The sequence below is a fragment of the Raphanus sativus genome, chromosome 4 (genome assembly GCF_000801105.2).
Source record: "Raphanus sativus cultivar WK10039 chromosome 4, ASM80110v3, whole genome shotgun sequence".
Classification (NCBI taxonomy): Eukaryota; Viridiplantae; Streptophyta; class Magnoliopsida; order Brassicales; family Brassicaceae; genus Raphanus; species Raphanus sativus.
Window position 1 is genome coordinate 7,193,999 of NC_079514.1, and position 15,980 is coordinate 7,209,978.

General features: G+C 36.3%; 2 protein-coding genes across 2 annotated transcripts; both read right to left on the reverse strand.

Moving 5' to 3' along the window:
• Positions 1–570: 570 nt before the first annotated feature.
• LOC108833748 (ubiquitin carboxyl-terminal hydrolase 20) lies at positions 571–3,791 on the reverse strand. The gene is made up of 8 exons (XM_057007357.1): positions 3,050–3,791; positions 2,835–2,955; positions 2,615–2,728; positions 2,331–2,509; positions 1,895–2,224; positions 1,701–1,820; positions 1,115–1,601; positions 571–1,012 (listed from the first exon to the last, which is right to left on the reverse strand). Exons 1-8 carry the CDS (start codon positions 3,485–3,487, stop codon positions 753–755), a joined length of 2,049 nt encoding a protein of 682 aa, XP_056863337.1. The 5' UTR covers positions 3,488–3,791; the 3' UTR covers positions 571–752.
• A 1,338-nt stretch (positions 3,792–5,129) lies between these two features.
• Positions 5,130–7,640, reverse strand: LOC108833749 (probable ADP-ribosylation factor GTPase-activating protein AGD8). Its single transcript, XM_018607155.2, has 7 exons — positions 7,413–7,640; positions 7,211–7,329; positions 6,375–6,792; positions 6,006–6,293; positions 5,786–5,911; positions 5,601–5,702; positions 5,130–5,506 (listed from the first exon to the last, which is right to left on the reverse strand). The coding sequence occupies exons 1-7, from the start codon at positions 7,479–7,481 to the stop codon at positions 5,399–5,401; spliced, it is 1,230 nt and encodes a 409-aa protein (XP_018462657.1). The 5' UTR covers positions 7,482–7,640; the 3' UTR covers positions 5,130–5,398.
• Between the last annotated feature and the right edge of the window lie 8,340 nt (positions 7,641–15,980).

Consider the following 15,980-nt stretch of genomic DNA (forward strand, 5'->3'; position numbering starts at 1 on the left):
GAATATATAATTTAAAATTTAAAACACGAGATAATCAGCAGGAAAAGCATTTAAACTTAAAACACGAGATAATATTTCAATTTTCATTATTTAAATTATTTTCCTCGACGTTTAGAACTAAAATTCTACCAATGATGAGAAAAGGGAAAAAATGAAAGGTTTAGTCAAAACTGAAGCATTTGGACACGGCACGCCATATCTGACCTTGATGGGTATTTTCTTTTCATTTCATTTTTAACAAAAATATAAACCAAGTAGACTCGGACGACGACTAGTAGTTTAATTTGATTATCTTCACCGAGGACCTTCGACAAGAGACCAAGTAAAAGACCAATAAGCTTCAGGTTTTTACTAACACTGTATTTAATCTGGTTAGTCATTTCAATTTTTCGCTGGTTATGCAACAGATCAAAGCGACAGGAACCAAACTGGTCGGCTTTCATTTCACTAACCAAATTGCTATTTTCTTTTCTAATAGCTAATATATTTATTTCCTTTATCCTTCATACAGTGGAAGCACTCGACCAATTCTCTTTACTCGTAGTAATCTTTTTGTCAGCCATTTGGTGCTTGACTTGACTTTGGTTTATTGATTTTAAAAAAAAAGCTTTAGATTCCGTCAATGGTTTTCGTTTTCTTCCAACCGTTTATAACAAAACTAGCTTACTATGCACAAAACTCAAAACAATTAAAACCTGATTTAGTCTAATTAAAGTTGTCAACGATCAAGAAAGTCCACGAGCACAAGATACCTATTCGTGTTCCAGATGCTCGACATTTTCATGCTTTTTTAGTTTTTTGGGTGGAGAACCGGATGTTGATATGGCTTGGTCCAAAACTCTTCCACGAGGTAAAGGTTTCTTCATGAGGCCTCTTCTATGAACAATTTCGTCTTCCTTGGACTCTGCAACGTGGCTTATTAGTAATGGCTGCTTGCATGGTTCTTCTTCTTCTTCTTCTTCTTGATTCTTTGTGGCTTCCAGTTTCTTGACTTGAAATTGGAAAACTTCCTCTGCAAGTACACACACAGACACAGAGACCAAGTAAGTACATAAAACACCATGATCATAACATATGGATACGAAGAAAAACTCAGTTAAAGAATGGTAGGTACCCTGTTGTTTTTGAGACGAGTCTTGATCCTGAACCATGAGATAAGGAACAGAGTCATCACCAGTGGTAGTAGCGCTTTCGATGTCTAAACGAGAATCTACTTCTTTCTCAGTGCATGAATCGTTAGAGTTATCACCATCTTCCCCACTGGACTCTGCTAATTCAAACAACACATCTTCGTCAAACTCGTTGGAGAGGGAAACATATCTTTCTTCCGGCTTGACATGTTGTTGCAGTAGGTCAGTTACTCCCGCTGAGTCTTCACAGAGTTTGCTGGATTTACAGGTATTCTCGTAACTGATTTCAGACGAACACTCCCCGCTGGTAGGATCAAGGACAGAGTTCGGCGAAGGATTTTGCAAGCTAGCTTCGACCAGTGGATGAACCTCTTGTTGTAAAGTGCTCGAAAACAAGGGAATCCCTTCTCTTGCATAGAAAAGAATATATGCGTCTTGTGATAACACTCTATCTTCATCGATTCTAGTGACCTGCCGAGTTTTGTCAAACACACAACAAGAGAAATGTTCATCTCTCAAAATCACATATTCAGCCCTTTAATAATAAACCAAAGTGGCTATATAGATCACCTGCTTATCATCAAATTTATGCCATATCTTTGGGGCTGACCTCACATAGGAAGAGTAATGACCGTAAGCTAATGACCCGAAATGCTCCACAAAAGCATACAGACGATATTTTGTACTAACCTGAAGAAAGAAACAAACAAAGTGTGAGATCTTAGAAAAATAAAAAAAAACTTTGAGAGTTAAACAAACCATACTTCGTTGTTCTGGCTTCTGATCATATAAGGCTGCAAGTCTATCTCCAATGGAAACTCGACATGATTGAAGATCTTCTCCATAAAATACCCATTATTCTTGAATCTCTTCAGATGAAACGTGACAACCTGTGGCAGCTTATAGAGCGAGAGCTGTTTCTCCTTTGAAACTTTTTCTTTACAGTCATCACACGTCATTGGCTCGTCAAGTTTTTCCACACGGGTAAACGAATCCAGCGCACTCTGGAGGTTATCAACATCTTCAATTTCCAAACTCAACCCAAGAGAATTTTCAAATGTCTCAGAAACAGAGTTGCAGTTGCAGCAACGAAGCTGAAAAGAAGAAGAAAAAAGACGCAAAGGTTAGGTTTCTCCGAATCAAATATCTTAAGAAACACATACCGAAAACTGCTTGACATAAAGTTAGCGTTAACTTTACCTCACTGACGAGACGACCACCAAAGATACGCTGAACCAAGTTAACATCTTGAGAAGAGACAGAGTCGGGGTCATGGTCAATACTTGGGTCAAAACAACATCTCTCGAGCTTATCCAAAAACGCTTGTAGAAACTCATGAGCGTCTTCTTGCTGGTAACGCCTGAAGTCAGCCGAAAAATCTGTAGCAGCTTAAGGATAAAACAAAAACAGAGAATCCAAACTATGCAGCCAAAGCAATATACTAAGAGAATAAGTATCAGCAATTAGTAAGAGTGGAAGGATACAGTTAAGATTGTTAAGGAAGTAATAGGGAGCAATTGAAGATGTTGAAGAAGTGGTGAGTGCATCCTCTATGTGACCTTTAAGAGCACTTCTAACACAAAACCACTCATTCCCACCTTCAAAAAGAATCATAACATTGTATAATATAAAGACAAAAGTTTACAAAAATGAAACTAAAAAAAAAAAAAAAAGAAGCGCCATTGTGAAGAAGAAGAGTCTTACAGTTACAAGGAGCTGGAGATTTGTAAGCACAGAGGCTGTTGATAAGAGGGACAGTATGAGTCAAACATTGCAAGACGGAGTTAACAAAACAACTGTTGCCTAGATTCCAAAGCCCAACACCCTATTGTCACATCACTCGTATTAAAAAGAGAGAGACAGAGACCATATTATATACAATTTTGCAACCAATAAATGAATATACAAGAAAAACATACAACACCAGAGGGCTGCTCGTCTTGGACGATCAAAGGCTGTTGGTTGTAACTCTTCAACCAGTAACTTGTACTAGACTCATCATCAGAATCATACACATTCGGAGTCCACCGTTTGTAATTATCCGACAGACAAATGTCCGCGAACGGTTCGTCGAACTCGTCAGGAGCAGGAGCTTGTTGACCGTCGTCGCTGCGCCCGACGTGATCCAGCAGAGAAGGCGCGGTTAGGGTTTCGACGAACCGAGACGGAATCGAGACCTCCTCCTCCTCCTCCTCCTCCGCAGCCTGATCACCACAAACGTCGGGAACTCGACAGGGCGAGGAAAGAGCGAGTGATTGAACTGCGATCGACTCGTCTAGGGTTTCGATTGGGCTGGGTATCAACGGCGGTGAAATCGATGGAGGCAAGTCCGAATCAGCGGTCAGCATCGTACGCATCGTGTTTTAGGTGGAAAACCCCCAAAAGTTTTGATTCAAAATTAGGGTTTTGTTCTCAGCGAAACATTGACTGTCAATAGGGGGAGGCGAGAAGTCGTTAGAGAAAAATGGGGTTTCGGAGAAAGATGGAAGAAGAAGGGAGTCTACGGGAGGATTTGAATTGGGAGGGAAAATTGAGAAGCCATTTTTTGTTTGTTGTTTGTTGTTTTAGGGTTTTTGAAATCTACGATCGTTTCATCTCTCTCTGATACTACAGATGCTTCTTATTTACGGTTTGTTTTTGTTTTTGTTTCAAGGTCGGTGGTCAACATTGGATTTTTTTATCCCTCTGTTTTATAGCCTAAGTTTAATTATTAAACTAGATTAGGACCCGCCCTAAAGGGCGGAAATTGATTTGTCAAATTTCAATTAATAATATATGGTATATATAATATGTGTATATAATATTATATATATTTTGTGTAACATTTATATATATATACATTTTAGACATATATATAATATTTTATTAAATATATATAGAATTTAATAGTGTTATAATTTGTGTTGTACTTGTTATTAGTTTGTATTTAATTTTTTTTCATTTTTAGTATAATAATTTGTTTTGTCACATCTTTTACCTTTTAACTTATACATATAGTTATACCCTTTTTCAAAAAAAAAAACTTATACACATAGTCTCGTAAAAAGTAATATATAAAAAAATATATTTAAAAAATCTACTCATCATATGCCACCATTATTTGGTTGTTTGAACAAAAAAAAATCATGTTCTTGCATAACTGTGTATATGTTGTGATATGATGTAGGTGAATAGTAAATATATGGAAGTAAAGTTAGTGATACGAACATGAGCCTATGTTGGTCTATGCAACAATTATTTGGTTTTTGGAAGATCAATGAGCATAAGCATACACAGTCTTTGTATGCTTACATTGTAAATGAGTCGGATATTTTTTTTCTTATGTCTGGAATGATATGAAACTCGTTGATTTAAGAGTGGTTCAGTTTTATATGATCTAATTATATTAAGAGATTAACCAAAAATATTATAAAAGTTTTACTGGTTAGGTTTAACTAATCTATGTTGGTTAAGATTTGGTTTAATTTAAGTTGGTAGGTTGCATTGTATAGGAGGCATGATATATTCTAGCAACAACTATGAAAGAGTCCAAAATTTAAATGAGAACTTTAAATAGTAGATAATCCCTAAATTAATAGATTAGATTTACCAATTGTTGTAAGTAAATTACACACTTTCCCAAAACAAAAGGATAAAAACAGTTTAATAGTAGCTCAGAAAAAACAATGGTGAGTGAGATATGATTTGATTACAAAAAAAAAATGGTTAAAGATATGTAAGTATTCTTTTGATTCATTATCTGTGTGTTTGCTACGTCAATCAAAATATGGCAAACACAAATTTCATGGACTTATATGTGCACTAATACAAATCTTCCTGAACCATATCATTACGTTTGTGTGTAATTTATATTCACTTACTATATGTGCAAAATCATAAACGTCTGTGACATCCATAGTAATGTATATTCACTTACTATATGTGTAAAAAATCGTATATTATATGACTAATACAAATCGTCCAGAACCATAAATTTGAGGATTTAACATCCAAAACAGATAGTCACTTAACAATTAGAATTGATTCTTGTCCACTTTTTTTTTTATCTGCAAACAAACAGAGAATCCAATAATAATATCCATATAGTTTTGATATAACAACAAAAGCCACGTCTCAGTTCCAAAAAAAAAGCTCTCTAGAAACATAGAAACCAGTATCCTTCATTGGAAGTTTCCCGACTGACACTTCTTTCTCTTCTTCTCTGTAAAATGAAAACAAAAAACATGCGAGACCTCTTCTTCTTCTTCTTCTTCTTCTTCTTCTTCTTCTTACAGCATTCTGTCCTGAAGATCACTGAAGATACCAGAGGCCAATGTTCCCAGCTTCTTCTTCGTCTCGCCTGCTATGTTCACTATCGACGATATATCTTGTTGTGCCTGATTCAAAAACAATCATCAATTAGTAAGGTTAAAAATCTGAATAAGAAGAAAGCAGAGAGATCTTGGAGTATCATCCATCTTTTTTTTTTACCTGGAAAGAAAGTCGGTTAATGAGATCACTAGCAGTTAAATCGTCGTTGAACTCGTCTTGGCCATGACCGAAAAAATCAGCGCTTGAGATAGATGCTGAGCCCTGTAAAAACATCCCCCCCCACAATGAACATGGAATCAAACGAATGAAAATGTTTCTTCTTCTAAAGTAATATTATCACTTACTGAAAACTTCTGAAGAGTAGCTTTAGATTCAAGATCAGCATTCTTGTTCTGATCACCAAAGTACTGAGCAGATGAAATGGACTTTGCGTTTGTGAACTTCTTTCTTGCTTCATCTGATTCTTCAACCTAGTATTAGTAAGTAAGAACCAACACAAATAGGGTTACAAACCTGATTTTTTTTACAATTGTTCTTTCTGAGAGATGAATGAATTGAATATACCTGAGCTTTAGAGGAGTTGGAAATTGATTTCCTGGGGACAGAAGTGTCCATTCCAAAATCCGTAAAGAAACTCGACGACTTTGGTGGGGCAACATGGTTAAGCACTTGAGTACCACCAATGCTTTTTCCTCCTCCGGCTTGAAAGTCGTCATTGTACTCAAACCGAGAGGCATATGATGATGAGCCGCCACCTGATGATTTGCTTCCACCGTTATTGGTTGAAGTTGCAGCAGCAGGAATCACCGGTGCAACTTCTTCTGGTTTCTGCTCATATAAATTCGCCGTAGACTAGCATTTCACCAAAAAAAAAAATCAGATCTTACAATTCAAACAGTAATGCTCCAAGAAACAAGCTGAGGCTGGCTTTACCTTAGTAGTAAGCTTCCGTGCACCAAGACCGCCGGTTTTGCCCGTCCTTTTAGCACCGATAGGTTTCTTAAAGGTACTAGGCACGACTGTGGTGTTAGAAGCTTTAGGCGAAGAAGCAGCTTCATGTTTCACAGGAGAAGTCTCTTTAGGAGGCAACTCTTCCTTGACAGAAAAAGAAGAAACACCATTAGATCCTTCCGCAGCAAGGGGAGAAGAAGGCAGATCTTCAGCAATGGCTTTAGCGACTTCTTTAGCAAGAATCTGGCGATACAAATCAGCAGCTCTGGAAGTGTACTTAGCCTCGATTTTGCCACCATCAGTCCATCCATGCTGCTTGAAGAACACATGCGCACGGTTGTTCCCACCGAACATCATTGTCCTCAGCTGCTCAGGGCTCCACGAGTCCAAATTCGTAGATCTACACCACATTGACACATACAAAAACAAAAAGAAAACAAAAAGCTGTCATACGTAATGTAACGTTATACACTTCAATAAGACAAAAAAGAACTTATACCATAATCAATAATTTGGATCTTTTTTTCATTACAGTAAACAATGCTGATCTTGTAATTGTTCAGAACTAAACTATCAAAGGCTACAACTGTGACGTGTTATTTAATCCAATAAGACATACAAAAAAAAAGGTACCACCTCGAGATTCAATCCAAATCCAAATCCAATAAGACAAAAAAAAGAACTTAAATAATAGTCGATGGATCTCGCTAATTTGGATCATTCTCATTACAATAAACAATGCTGATCTTGTAATTGTTCAACCTAATGCTACAATTTTTCAGAAACTAAAACCCCGAAAAAGCTAAAACAAATCAGACCTGACGAAGCTGATATGAACACCGAGACTACGATGAGTAGCTGAGCAGTCAATGCAGAGGAAGATCCCGTATGTTACCGATGCCCACGTCGGATTCTTCGCACTGCAATCGAAGCATACCTACACACAATAATAATCGAAGATCTACTCAAACAAGTCCCAGATCTACACATTACAAGAACGAATTGCAAAAAAACCGAAACCTTGTTGTCGGATTTTGATTTGAGTTTTCTGAAGACAGCTGTTTTGTCGGTGAGATTGTCGGAAACCATTGTTGATGATGGAATCGGAATGTCTAAAAGAGAAGTGACGATTAGAGATCACCTCCTCTCGATAGAAAACCTTAAAGAGAGAGAGAGAGAGAGAGTTTTCTTTAAATCAGTCAGGGGACAGCTTCTTGTGGAGATTTTGTTCCTCTTTCTTCTGATAAATAAAATGTAAAATGGGGAGCATTGATGATGGTAACATTTAATCTGACTAGATTGACGATAGTACCCTCACTAAACTCTGTAAATTACGTAAAGGATGAAGGTAGTTGTTGTTTGTTAAGAGTGTAGAAACGACAAGCAGTGCGTTGTTCCGTTTCCTAAGCAACGTGGATGGTAAGTTGGTAACTGACAAACGGACGCCGTTTATCTATTTATTTCTCCCTTTTCTTCAACATCAATACAAAAGATTACTTGCTCCTAAAACAAATTAAAAAACTTTTTCTCTATTCATCTCAAATAAAGATTATCAAGATATGAGGATGAGATGGAGAGTAAAGGCAATGTCGAAAGTAGAAATGAAAGCTAGTGATCTTGAACTTCTCCATCTGATCACGATCACTTTCGTTTTCACTTCCAAGAGTGTATCTTCATCACTCTCGCTTTAACCATATGCAATATAATCTTAGATGTTCCATATCATCTTCATATAGTCACTACTATTGATGACATATTTCAAGTAACTCCAACAAACACACGAGATACATCCCAAAATGGCACTTGGAGACCCCAAAATCGAGTTAACTACTGTTGAGACACAACCATGCTGCGGAAGCTTGTGTGACTTACAGACCATTCTTTAAAAAAAAACCGCTGAGACCATTCTCCACAAAAGAATTATTGATGATGAAGATTGTAGACAATGCATCCGGTCAGGTACTTCTCGGTTCAACTCCAATTAGATTAAGATTGTAATCTGGTTAAGTGTAATCTAGATTGTACCGGTTCTCTCTCTTGGTTTAGATAGATACTCGGTTTGTATATCGATTAGGTGTTAACCGGGCTGGTTATCAGTTATTACGGTTTAGTACTTAAGGCAAGAGATTGAGCTGATTAGGTTGTTAGATCAGTTGCAACGTCTCTGCACATTATCGAGAGAGATCGGAGAAGTTGTATTGACGGAGACTTGGCTTGTGAGTCCTCCGTTGTATCTAGTGAGTTGCCGGTTCAATCCCGGCTCCGGTGAGGTATAGCGACCGCATCTAGTTAACGGTGTGGTGCGGTGAACACCGGGTCAACATCTCTGAGTGTTGGTTCTTGATTCGAAGAAGATCCGAAGGAAAGCTAAGGAGTTTCAACAGATGAGATGTCGTTTGAGAATAAAAAACATTTGCGGCCCAAATTTATAGATAAACAAAATGTATAAGCCCAATATAGTCTTGCAGTCGCATTCGTCAGGGATATATACACAGAGAGACAAACATTTTAGGCAGACAGCCTAACACAAAAAATCAAAGCATAATTTCATCTGGCCAAAAAATCAAACCAATTCATCAATTAGTTGTAGTAGCTTATTATAATTATACGCACACATTGTAATAGCTTCTGTCTTGTTATTTTATGAAATGTGATTTGTTGTATGAATACGTGAATCTTATTTACACTTGGATTCTTCTTTCTATGTTTTCCCTAATAAAGTTATAGAATTACACTTATCAGATGTTTCTTTATCGTCTCCAGTTGGTGAGTGGTGTCTCTTGATCTATTTGACTCAGACATAAACTATGTACAAAGAAGCAGATCGTTTCCTCAGGTTATAAAAGTTTATGTTGCCATATTCCAGCCAATAGCATAAGCGTTCTTTTTACTAATCAATCACACAAATCCGTTAGATATAGTGTCATTATTCGAAGTGGAATTAACAAGGCAACATCATACAGCAACCATGATCGTGAACAAAAAAAATGTCGTTTTTATTTGAGTAAGTGCATGCCTAATATAAAGAATCTCTACAACCGTTGCGGCAACAACAGATGACCATCGCCATGCACAAGCAGATTAGGAATACGTTGGTGCAGCAGCTGTGATGTATATAAACAAACAAAGAGGTATATATTAACTGTGGACAAAGAACAAAACAAAAACTGATAGACTCTGAAAAAGGAAGAGAGAGAGAGAGAGAGAGAGAGAGAGAGAGGAGAGAGAGAGAGAGAGAGAGAGAGAGAGAGAGAGAGAGAGAGAGAGAGAGAGAGAGAGAGAGAGGAGAGAGAGAGAGAGAGAGAGAGAGAGAGAGAGAGAGAGAGAGGTCAACGAACCATTCGTAGTTATTCTCCATCTGTGATGATTAAAAAGTGACCTATTAATTTTGGACTAATTGAAGTAAAAAAAAATTATGGACCGGGAAAAGGGAGAACGAAAGATGGGAATAACGCACCACTCTATGAAAACGACCAGGGCCCCAACAGCAGCTGTGATATTTATAAAAAGAGAGATTAACTTTTCCACTAAGAAGAAAGATATATAGAAAGAAAAAATCAACTCACCATCTTTCGGGATTCCAATTATAATCTTGTTTCGTTTTTGGTCTTTCTTTACTCTCTCCTTCTTCGCTCTCCATCGCTCCACCGGCCGGTAACTGCTGTAACTGTGGCGGTTGCAGCGGGTTATCAGCTCCCTTGGAAATGTACTCTTTAAATAAATAAAAATATAGAAAAATTCATCACCTGAAGTTCATCTAGGAAACGAAGAAGAACTCAAAGATTCAAAACCAAGGAAAATTCTTTTAAAACAGTTACCTTGGGGCGGAGGAGCTTCGGCGTGATGCTGCTCTTGGTGATCAGCTATGTTTTTCACCTCTTTGTTGTTCTCCATTTTTACAGATATACGGACAGATTTTGTCACTTATACGTCTGTCTAACATGACTCCCCACGTTCTCTTATCACATTATTAGAGGACGAACTAACAAAATGTATATAATAAGTACAACCTTTTGTCAGTTTTATTTTTCTTTATTATATTAAGCGAAATTGATATTCTAATACTGACCATTATCATTTCCTTGGTGTTGAGGTCTCGGTGAGAAAAATTCCCCAAGACACAGGTTTCGAGGCGAGGCAATTTCAAAAGTCCAGCGAGTAATATTTTGAAAGTAATACATTCTGCCAGTTACATCTGATGTAAAACATCTGATGATCTCCATGACACCTACGTGAAATCTACAACATGTTTTGAAGGTTTAGAGAGCTTTTATAGATGACTTATGACGTCGTGTGAAACAAAATTGCTTGCTCTTGTGCTTTCTTGATTCGAACTATACTAATACAGCCTTTTTATGGCAGTTACTATAAATACCAATTCATCAATTAGTTGTAGTAGCTTACTATAATTATACGCACACATTGTAATAGCTTTGTCTTGTTATTTTATAGAGTTCCCAAGACGATCGAATATGCTTTGGTTTACAACTTTTCCACCGAGTTGGAAAAAAAATATAGTTGTATGGTTGTCTGTGTGAATGTTTTTCTTTCATTTTCAATTGGATGCCAAAGCCCGAAACTGTGTGCGGATTTGGATCTTTTGCGTTCAGGCCTCATCCATCAATCTTCATTTTGCATTTATTCCATGATAAAAAAATTGTTTAGTTTTGAATAAATAAAAAGTTATCATATCTTCCTCCAAAATCTCTACAATTTTATCATTTGATGTCTTACGTTAAATACTCTAGTAAATTATTAGAATCGTGTAATTTGTCTTTCTACAATACAAAACACTAGTTTGGTTAAATTCAGATGGTTCACATTGACAACACACTAGCACAAAGTGATACTTTTTAATCTCAGTTACCCTTGAAATCTGGTGGATGAGAAAATGATTAGTCATGATTTTTGTTTAGTGCTTTTCTTGGATTTAAACTTACACATAACACTAATTTGGTTTTTCATTTTCCTTATATTCATCAACTTCAGTGATCTTTCTTAGGAACAATCAGGCGGTCCATAATTAAATCTGAATATAGTATATGTTTGACAGAAAGATAGATTCTATGATTTACTTAGAAAGCTTTTTTTAAGAAATTGTTTGAATGCATCATTCAAGAACTCCAAAACATAGTAGCTAAAGCTCAGTCTGAAATGTAAACAATGAGAGGAAATTTATTCTTAACTGGGTAAAGTTCTTCTCTTCCTCCCAGTGGTTTAAGAAAGCAAGCATAATCAAAGAAGCATAGGCTGGTTGCCACGAGTTATCGGACCTGTTTCTTCGATAGTTCCGACACGTTTGGTCTCAGCTTGCTCCGCTAAATAGCTGGTCTGTAGGCTAGCTTCTCTGCTTAGATTCTTTCGTATTATTTTCCGGTTGTTGTTTAGTTTTGTTTATGCTGCTACTAGTATATTTGTAATCGCGGTCAAAAATTTAAAAATTTAGTATAATAATTTAATATTTTACCAAAAAAACCATAGGCTGTAAAAATAAAGCCTCAAGTGCAATTTTTTTTTTGTTTTGAGAAAGAAATCTCAAGTGGAAATGTTTGTGATCGCAGTCAAAGAAGAAGTTATGTAGAACTCTTTATTTAGAGTTTGAGGTGCTAGTTTATATTGCATGTCACCGTGGTCCCGTTCTCTGTTTTTCTCAGGTTAGTATTTAATCTGCTTTTCAGATTGTATCTTTTTCGTTTTTTCGCTCCCATTCATTTTTCGTGGTTTAAAAAGTTCTACCGGTTGTTTAGCTAATAGTACTACAGCTAGTAGGCTAATTATTGTTTTATTGTAGGACCATCTCTTCCAGCTTGGCTTCGCTTGACTTTTGGAACACTCAGAAAACAATGTTACAAAAGATTAGTATAGGCCACCTAATACGTGTGAAATCAATCATATAGGTGTTGACAAAAAAAAAACAGGCATGTACGCTTAACATACGGTATAAACCACAAAAGTTACGGTTTAAAAATTCTACTAAGAGAACATAACATTCCATTTAAAATTATGACCGACCAAGAGTTGGTTCTGAATTTGCTTATCACAACCTCCAACGAGGGTTCTTGTGACATTAGTATAACGTACTAGAACATCATGGTTGAACTTGTTTTGAACACCAACGAATGGACAAATAAGATTTGGAGTTTTGTGCAAATTAAATCAATTTGTTTTTTGAAACTAAATCCATTTGTTTTTTTATCAAAAACTAAGTCCATTTGTTATTCCTCATATTTTCTTCATTAGAGTACATCATAGTAGTTTGTTGAACTTGTAGATGGGCTCTACGCTCCCTCTACATAGCACATGAAGGTCCCTCGTGGCTGCTGCATCTGATACAAGAAGATGCATCTTCTCCTCCGGATTGGAGATCGTGACAGCTCCCTTCCTGGTAATGAAGCCTTCCTGGATCGGTATTTGCTTTTGACTTATCCCTTTGTTTCTAAGCCTTGTTTTGGTCACAAGTCATTTGGTGCCTTGAGTGACTGCCTTCTATCATAGAACAGTTAGAACTCTTTTTTTTGGTCAAAATCTATCGTAGAACTCTTTTATTTAGTTCTAGGGTTCTGTTTTTTCTCCATCACAACTCTTTGTTTGGAGACCCCATTTTCATACGATCATAATGAAGTTTACAGAGTTTTTAAAAAATATAAACCTATTTATTTTGCTATAGATTTGCCACTCTTCGTTTATATACCCTTCAATTAACTATTACGGCTTCCTCTAAAATAGCATCTCAATTATTCTATATACTAGTACTAATTAATTGTAGATTTAGATCTCTTTCACAACTAAAAGATGAAACAGACAGATTTGACGTTAACGATATTAATCATTAAAGTAGGTGTGCGGGCTAAAACATATCGATCTTCCGATTGGCTCAACATCATCAACTTCAAGAGCAAGTACATGTAGTAAAAGAAAACCATCCTTTGCTTATTATTTTTGCAAAAATAATAAAATTTGTTGCCTCCATTTTTACTTTTGAGTGAAATACATTAAATTTTGATTTCCTTTATGTCGTGTCGTTTAGTAACCAAGTTGGCTACTTGCGAAAATTTATCAAGTTGGCTACTTGCACCAGCATCACCTTTGCCTTAATTAGAAGATATCGATTTTCAAAGTATGCAAAATAGAAAGAAAACAAAAGTGGTTCTCAGTTTCTTATTCTGTCTCGATCCAACCAAATTTGATGATATGTATGAGTAAAAATAGTATTAAGGGTATTCTTATTGATGATTTTGATAAGAAAAACAAAAGAGAATTTCTTTAATGATAATTTTGGGTAAAAAAGGTGATTACATACTGTAAATAGTTTTTTTTCAATACGAATTGAACTCAGGTGGTGTTAGTTACAACTATCGGTTTTATGAGAATTTTTTCAAAAATTGTAAAAAACCTTTAAAACTACGTATCATGTATAGCTAATTCAATTTTTGTTTTATGAATAAATTTGTACCATTTGAATTAATATTATGTGCTTAAAAGACTCATAAAGATATTGATGATTTAATATAATAAAGTTGTAATCGCCGTCTCATAATGGATCGGCCACAACAAATTTTATAACAAAAAAAAGGAAAAAGACAAAGGATGGGATATATTCAAGTGGGGACAGGCTGACACTTGATATAAATCGATGTAAGAGCACCATTAATGCAAGCGCTTAATGGAGTGCTTAATGTTTTTTTTATTTAAAAAAAAAGGAAAATGAAGTAATTATAGAAGCAACGCTGCTTAATTAGGCGTCAAAAGAAGGTGTCTTATTTGACACGTGTTGCCCATTCATGACTCCGCGTACCTTTCTCTCTCTTTCTCACGAAACAGGCGTTTCTTGTGTTTCTCTCTCGACGATTCCGCCATCAACCTTCTCCTCCTCTCGAGGAAATCAATCTCTCCTCGACGATCCTCGATGCCTCCGTAATCTCTCGTTGTCTCTCTCGCTCTCCTCGACTCCTCTGTGATGAATCGACCATGATCTCTCCTCGTCTCTTTCGCTCTCCTCGACGCCTCCGTATCTTTCCTCGTCTCTCTCTCCTCGACGACTCCGCGATGAATCTCTCTGTCTTTGTTTCTTTCAGATGGACGGAGCAAGAGACGACGGTTCGTCAAACAAGACGTCTACAATGAACCATCCGTGATTCTTGTCTGTAAATTGCAGACTGCAATACAGGTAAAACTTCAAGACAATTTGATGTGTCAAATGGTTATTGTCTGAATTGTTTAAGCATTCAATAGTATGAAATTGAATCGAGTGTCATGAATGGATGTTGTCTTAATTGTTTAAGAGTTCCATTATTTGATTTGTTTTGTTTCTGTTATCTCGTTATTGTATATGTTGTTCTCGTTATTGTTTCTGTTGCTTGTTCTAGTTTAAGTCTACGTAGTTATCTTGTTGCTTAAGTTGTTGTTCTGGTTTCTGTTTTAATATATATGGAGTTTGTGTTATGTAATTTGTGTTGCTTATTCTCGTTGCTTGCTTAAGTCATATATGGAACTTCTTTTAATATATGTTGTTGTTTTTGTTATGTGTTTCAGGTAACGACTGACAGAGAGAAAGAGTGGAAGCATTGGAGTATCGAAGCTTCTCTCTTTCTTCGTATTCAACCTTCTCCTTCTCTCTTTCTTTGTAGTCATTTTCACGATTGCTCAAACAAGATCACAAATCATTTCTTTGTTTGATCACAAGTCACATTTTGATTCTCAAACAAGATCACAAGTCACATTTTGATCACCAAATTAAGCACCCTTAATTAAGCACCTACCATTGGAGCACACATTCTACTATTTTCTTCAATTGAGTTCTTAAGTACACTTAATTGATAAAATAATCATTAAGCACCCCATATGGGGTGTTAGGGTTAATGATGCTCTAAAGGTGGGCCGAATATGGAGTAATTACTACGCTGTAAAACGGCACGCACTTTTAATCCTGTACTGAAACTTGAATGAGAGAGACAGTCCCATCATCTTAAATACACTTCCTATGTGGGTTTCTCGTGTTTTCATATCTCCCTCTTTTAGGTTCGTTTCTTAAATTGCTACACAATCGTTTTACAACTCTCATTTTTATGGTTAAGTCAGTCATAATGTGTTCCCACCAGATAACATAAACTGAGTCATGACTACACTTTATCTTATCTGTTAACAATTTTCACATGCCTGAACTGCAGTAATTAGTCTGGTGTTGCAAACCTCATATTTAAAAGGAAAAAAGTTTCTCAGCTACACCATGTTTACCATATTATGGTGCAAACCATCCCAAGTTTCGTAATGTGTCGATAACTACACGATGTATATGATAATACATGCCACATATACGATGTTAATGGAAACATGGTGCCAACATCACATCGAGGTCTAATTGATTTTAGCTTAAATAACTGGGGTCAGAACGTAATTAACAAAATTAAAAGGAATTTAAGCAAAGTCCGACCCGACCCAATACGTAAACCCAGTCCGAACCAAACAATAAACCCGACCCAGACATATTAACACTTTCCCAAAATCGATTTCATTGATATTAGGGTTCCAAACAAGAAAAAAAATTGGGGATTTCTAAAAGAGAGAGAGATTACAGAGTTTTCTCAGACA

What these genes read in the sequence shown, in the direction of transcription:
- LOC108833748 (XM_057007357.1), bottom strand. Translation starts at nt 3,487, where the DNA reads ATGCGTACGATGCTGACCGCTGATTCGGACTTGCCTCCATCGATTTCA. An exon ending in GTGGTCGTCTCGTCAGTGAG is followed by an intron (nt 2,225 to 2,330) that starts GTAAAGTTAACG and finishes TCTTCTTTTCAG; the next exon opens with CTTCGTTGCTGCAACTGCAA. An exon ending in ATAAATTTGATGATAAGCAG is followed by an intron (nt 1,602 to 1,700) that starts GTGATCTATATA and finishes AAAACTCGGCAG; the next exon opens with GTCACTAGAATCGATGAAGA.
- LOC108833749 (XM_018607155.2), bottom strand. Translation starts at nt 7,481, where the DNA reads ATGGTTTCCGACAATCTCACCGACAAAACAGCTGTCTTCAGAAAACTC. An exon ending in CTACTCTTCAGAAGTTTTCA is followed by an intron (nt 5,703 to 5,785) that starts GTAAGTGATAAT and finishes ATGTTTTTACAG; the next exon opens with GGCTCAGCATCTATCTCAAG. An exon ending in TTAACCGACTTTCTTTCCAG is followed by an intron (nt 5,507 to 5,600) that starts GTAAAAAAAAAA and finishes TTTTTGAATCAG; the next exon opens with GCACAACAAGATATATCGTC.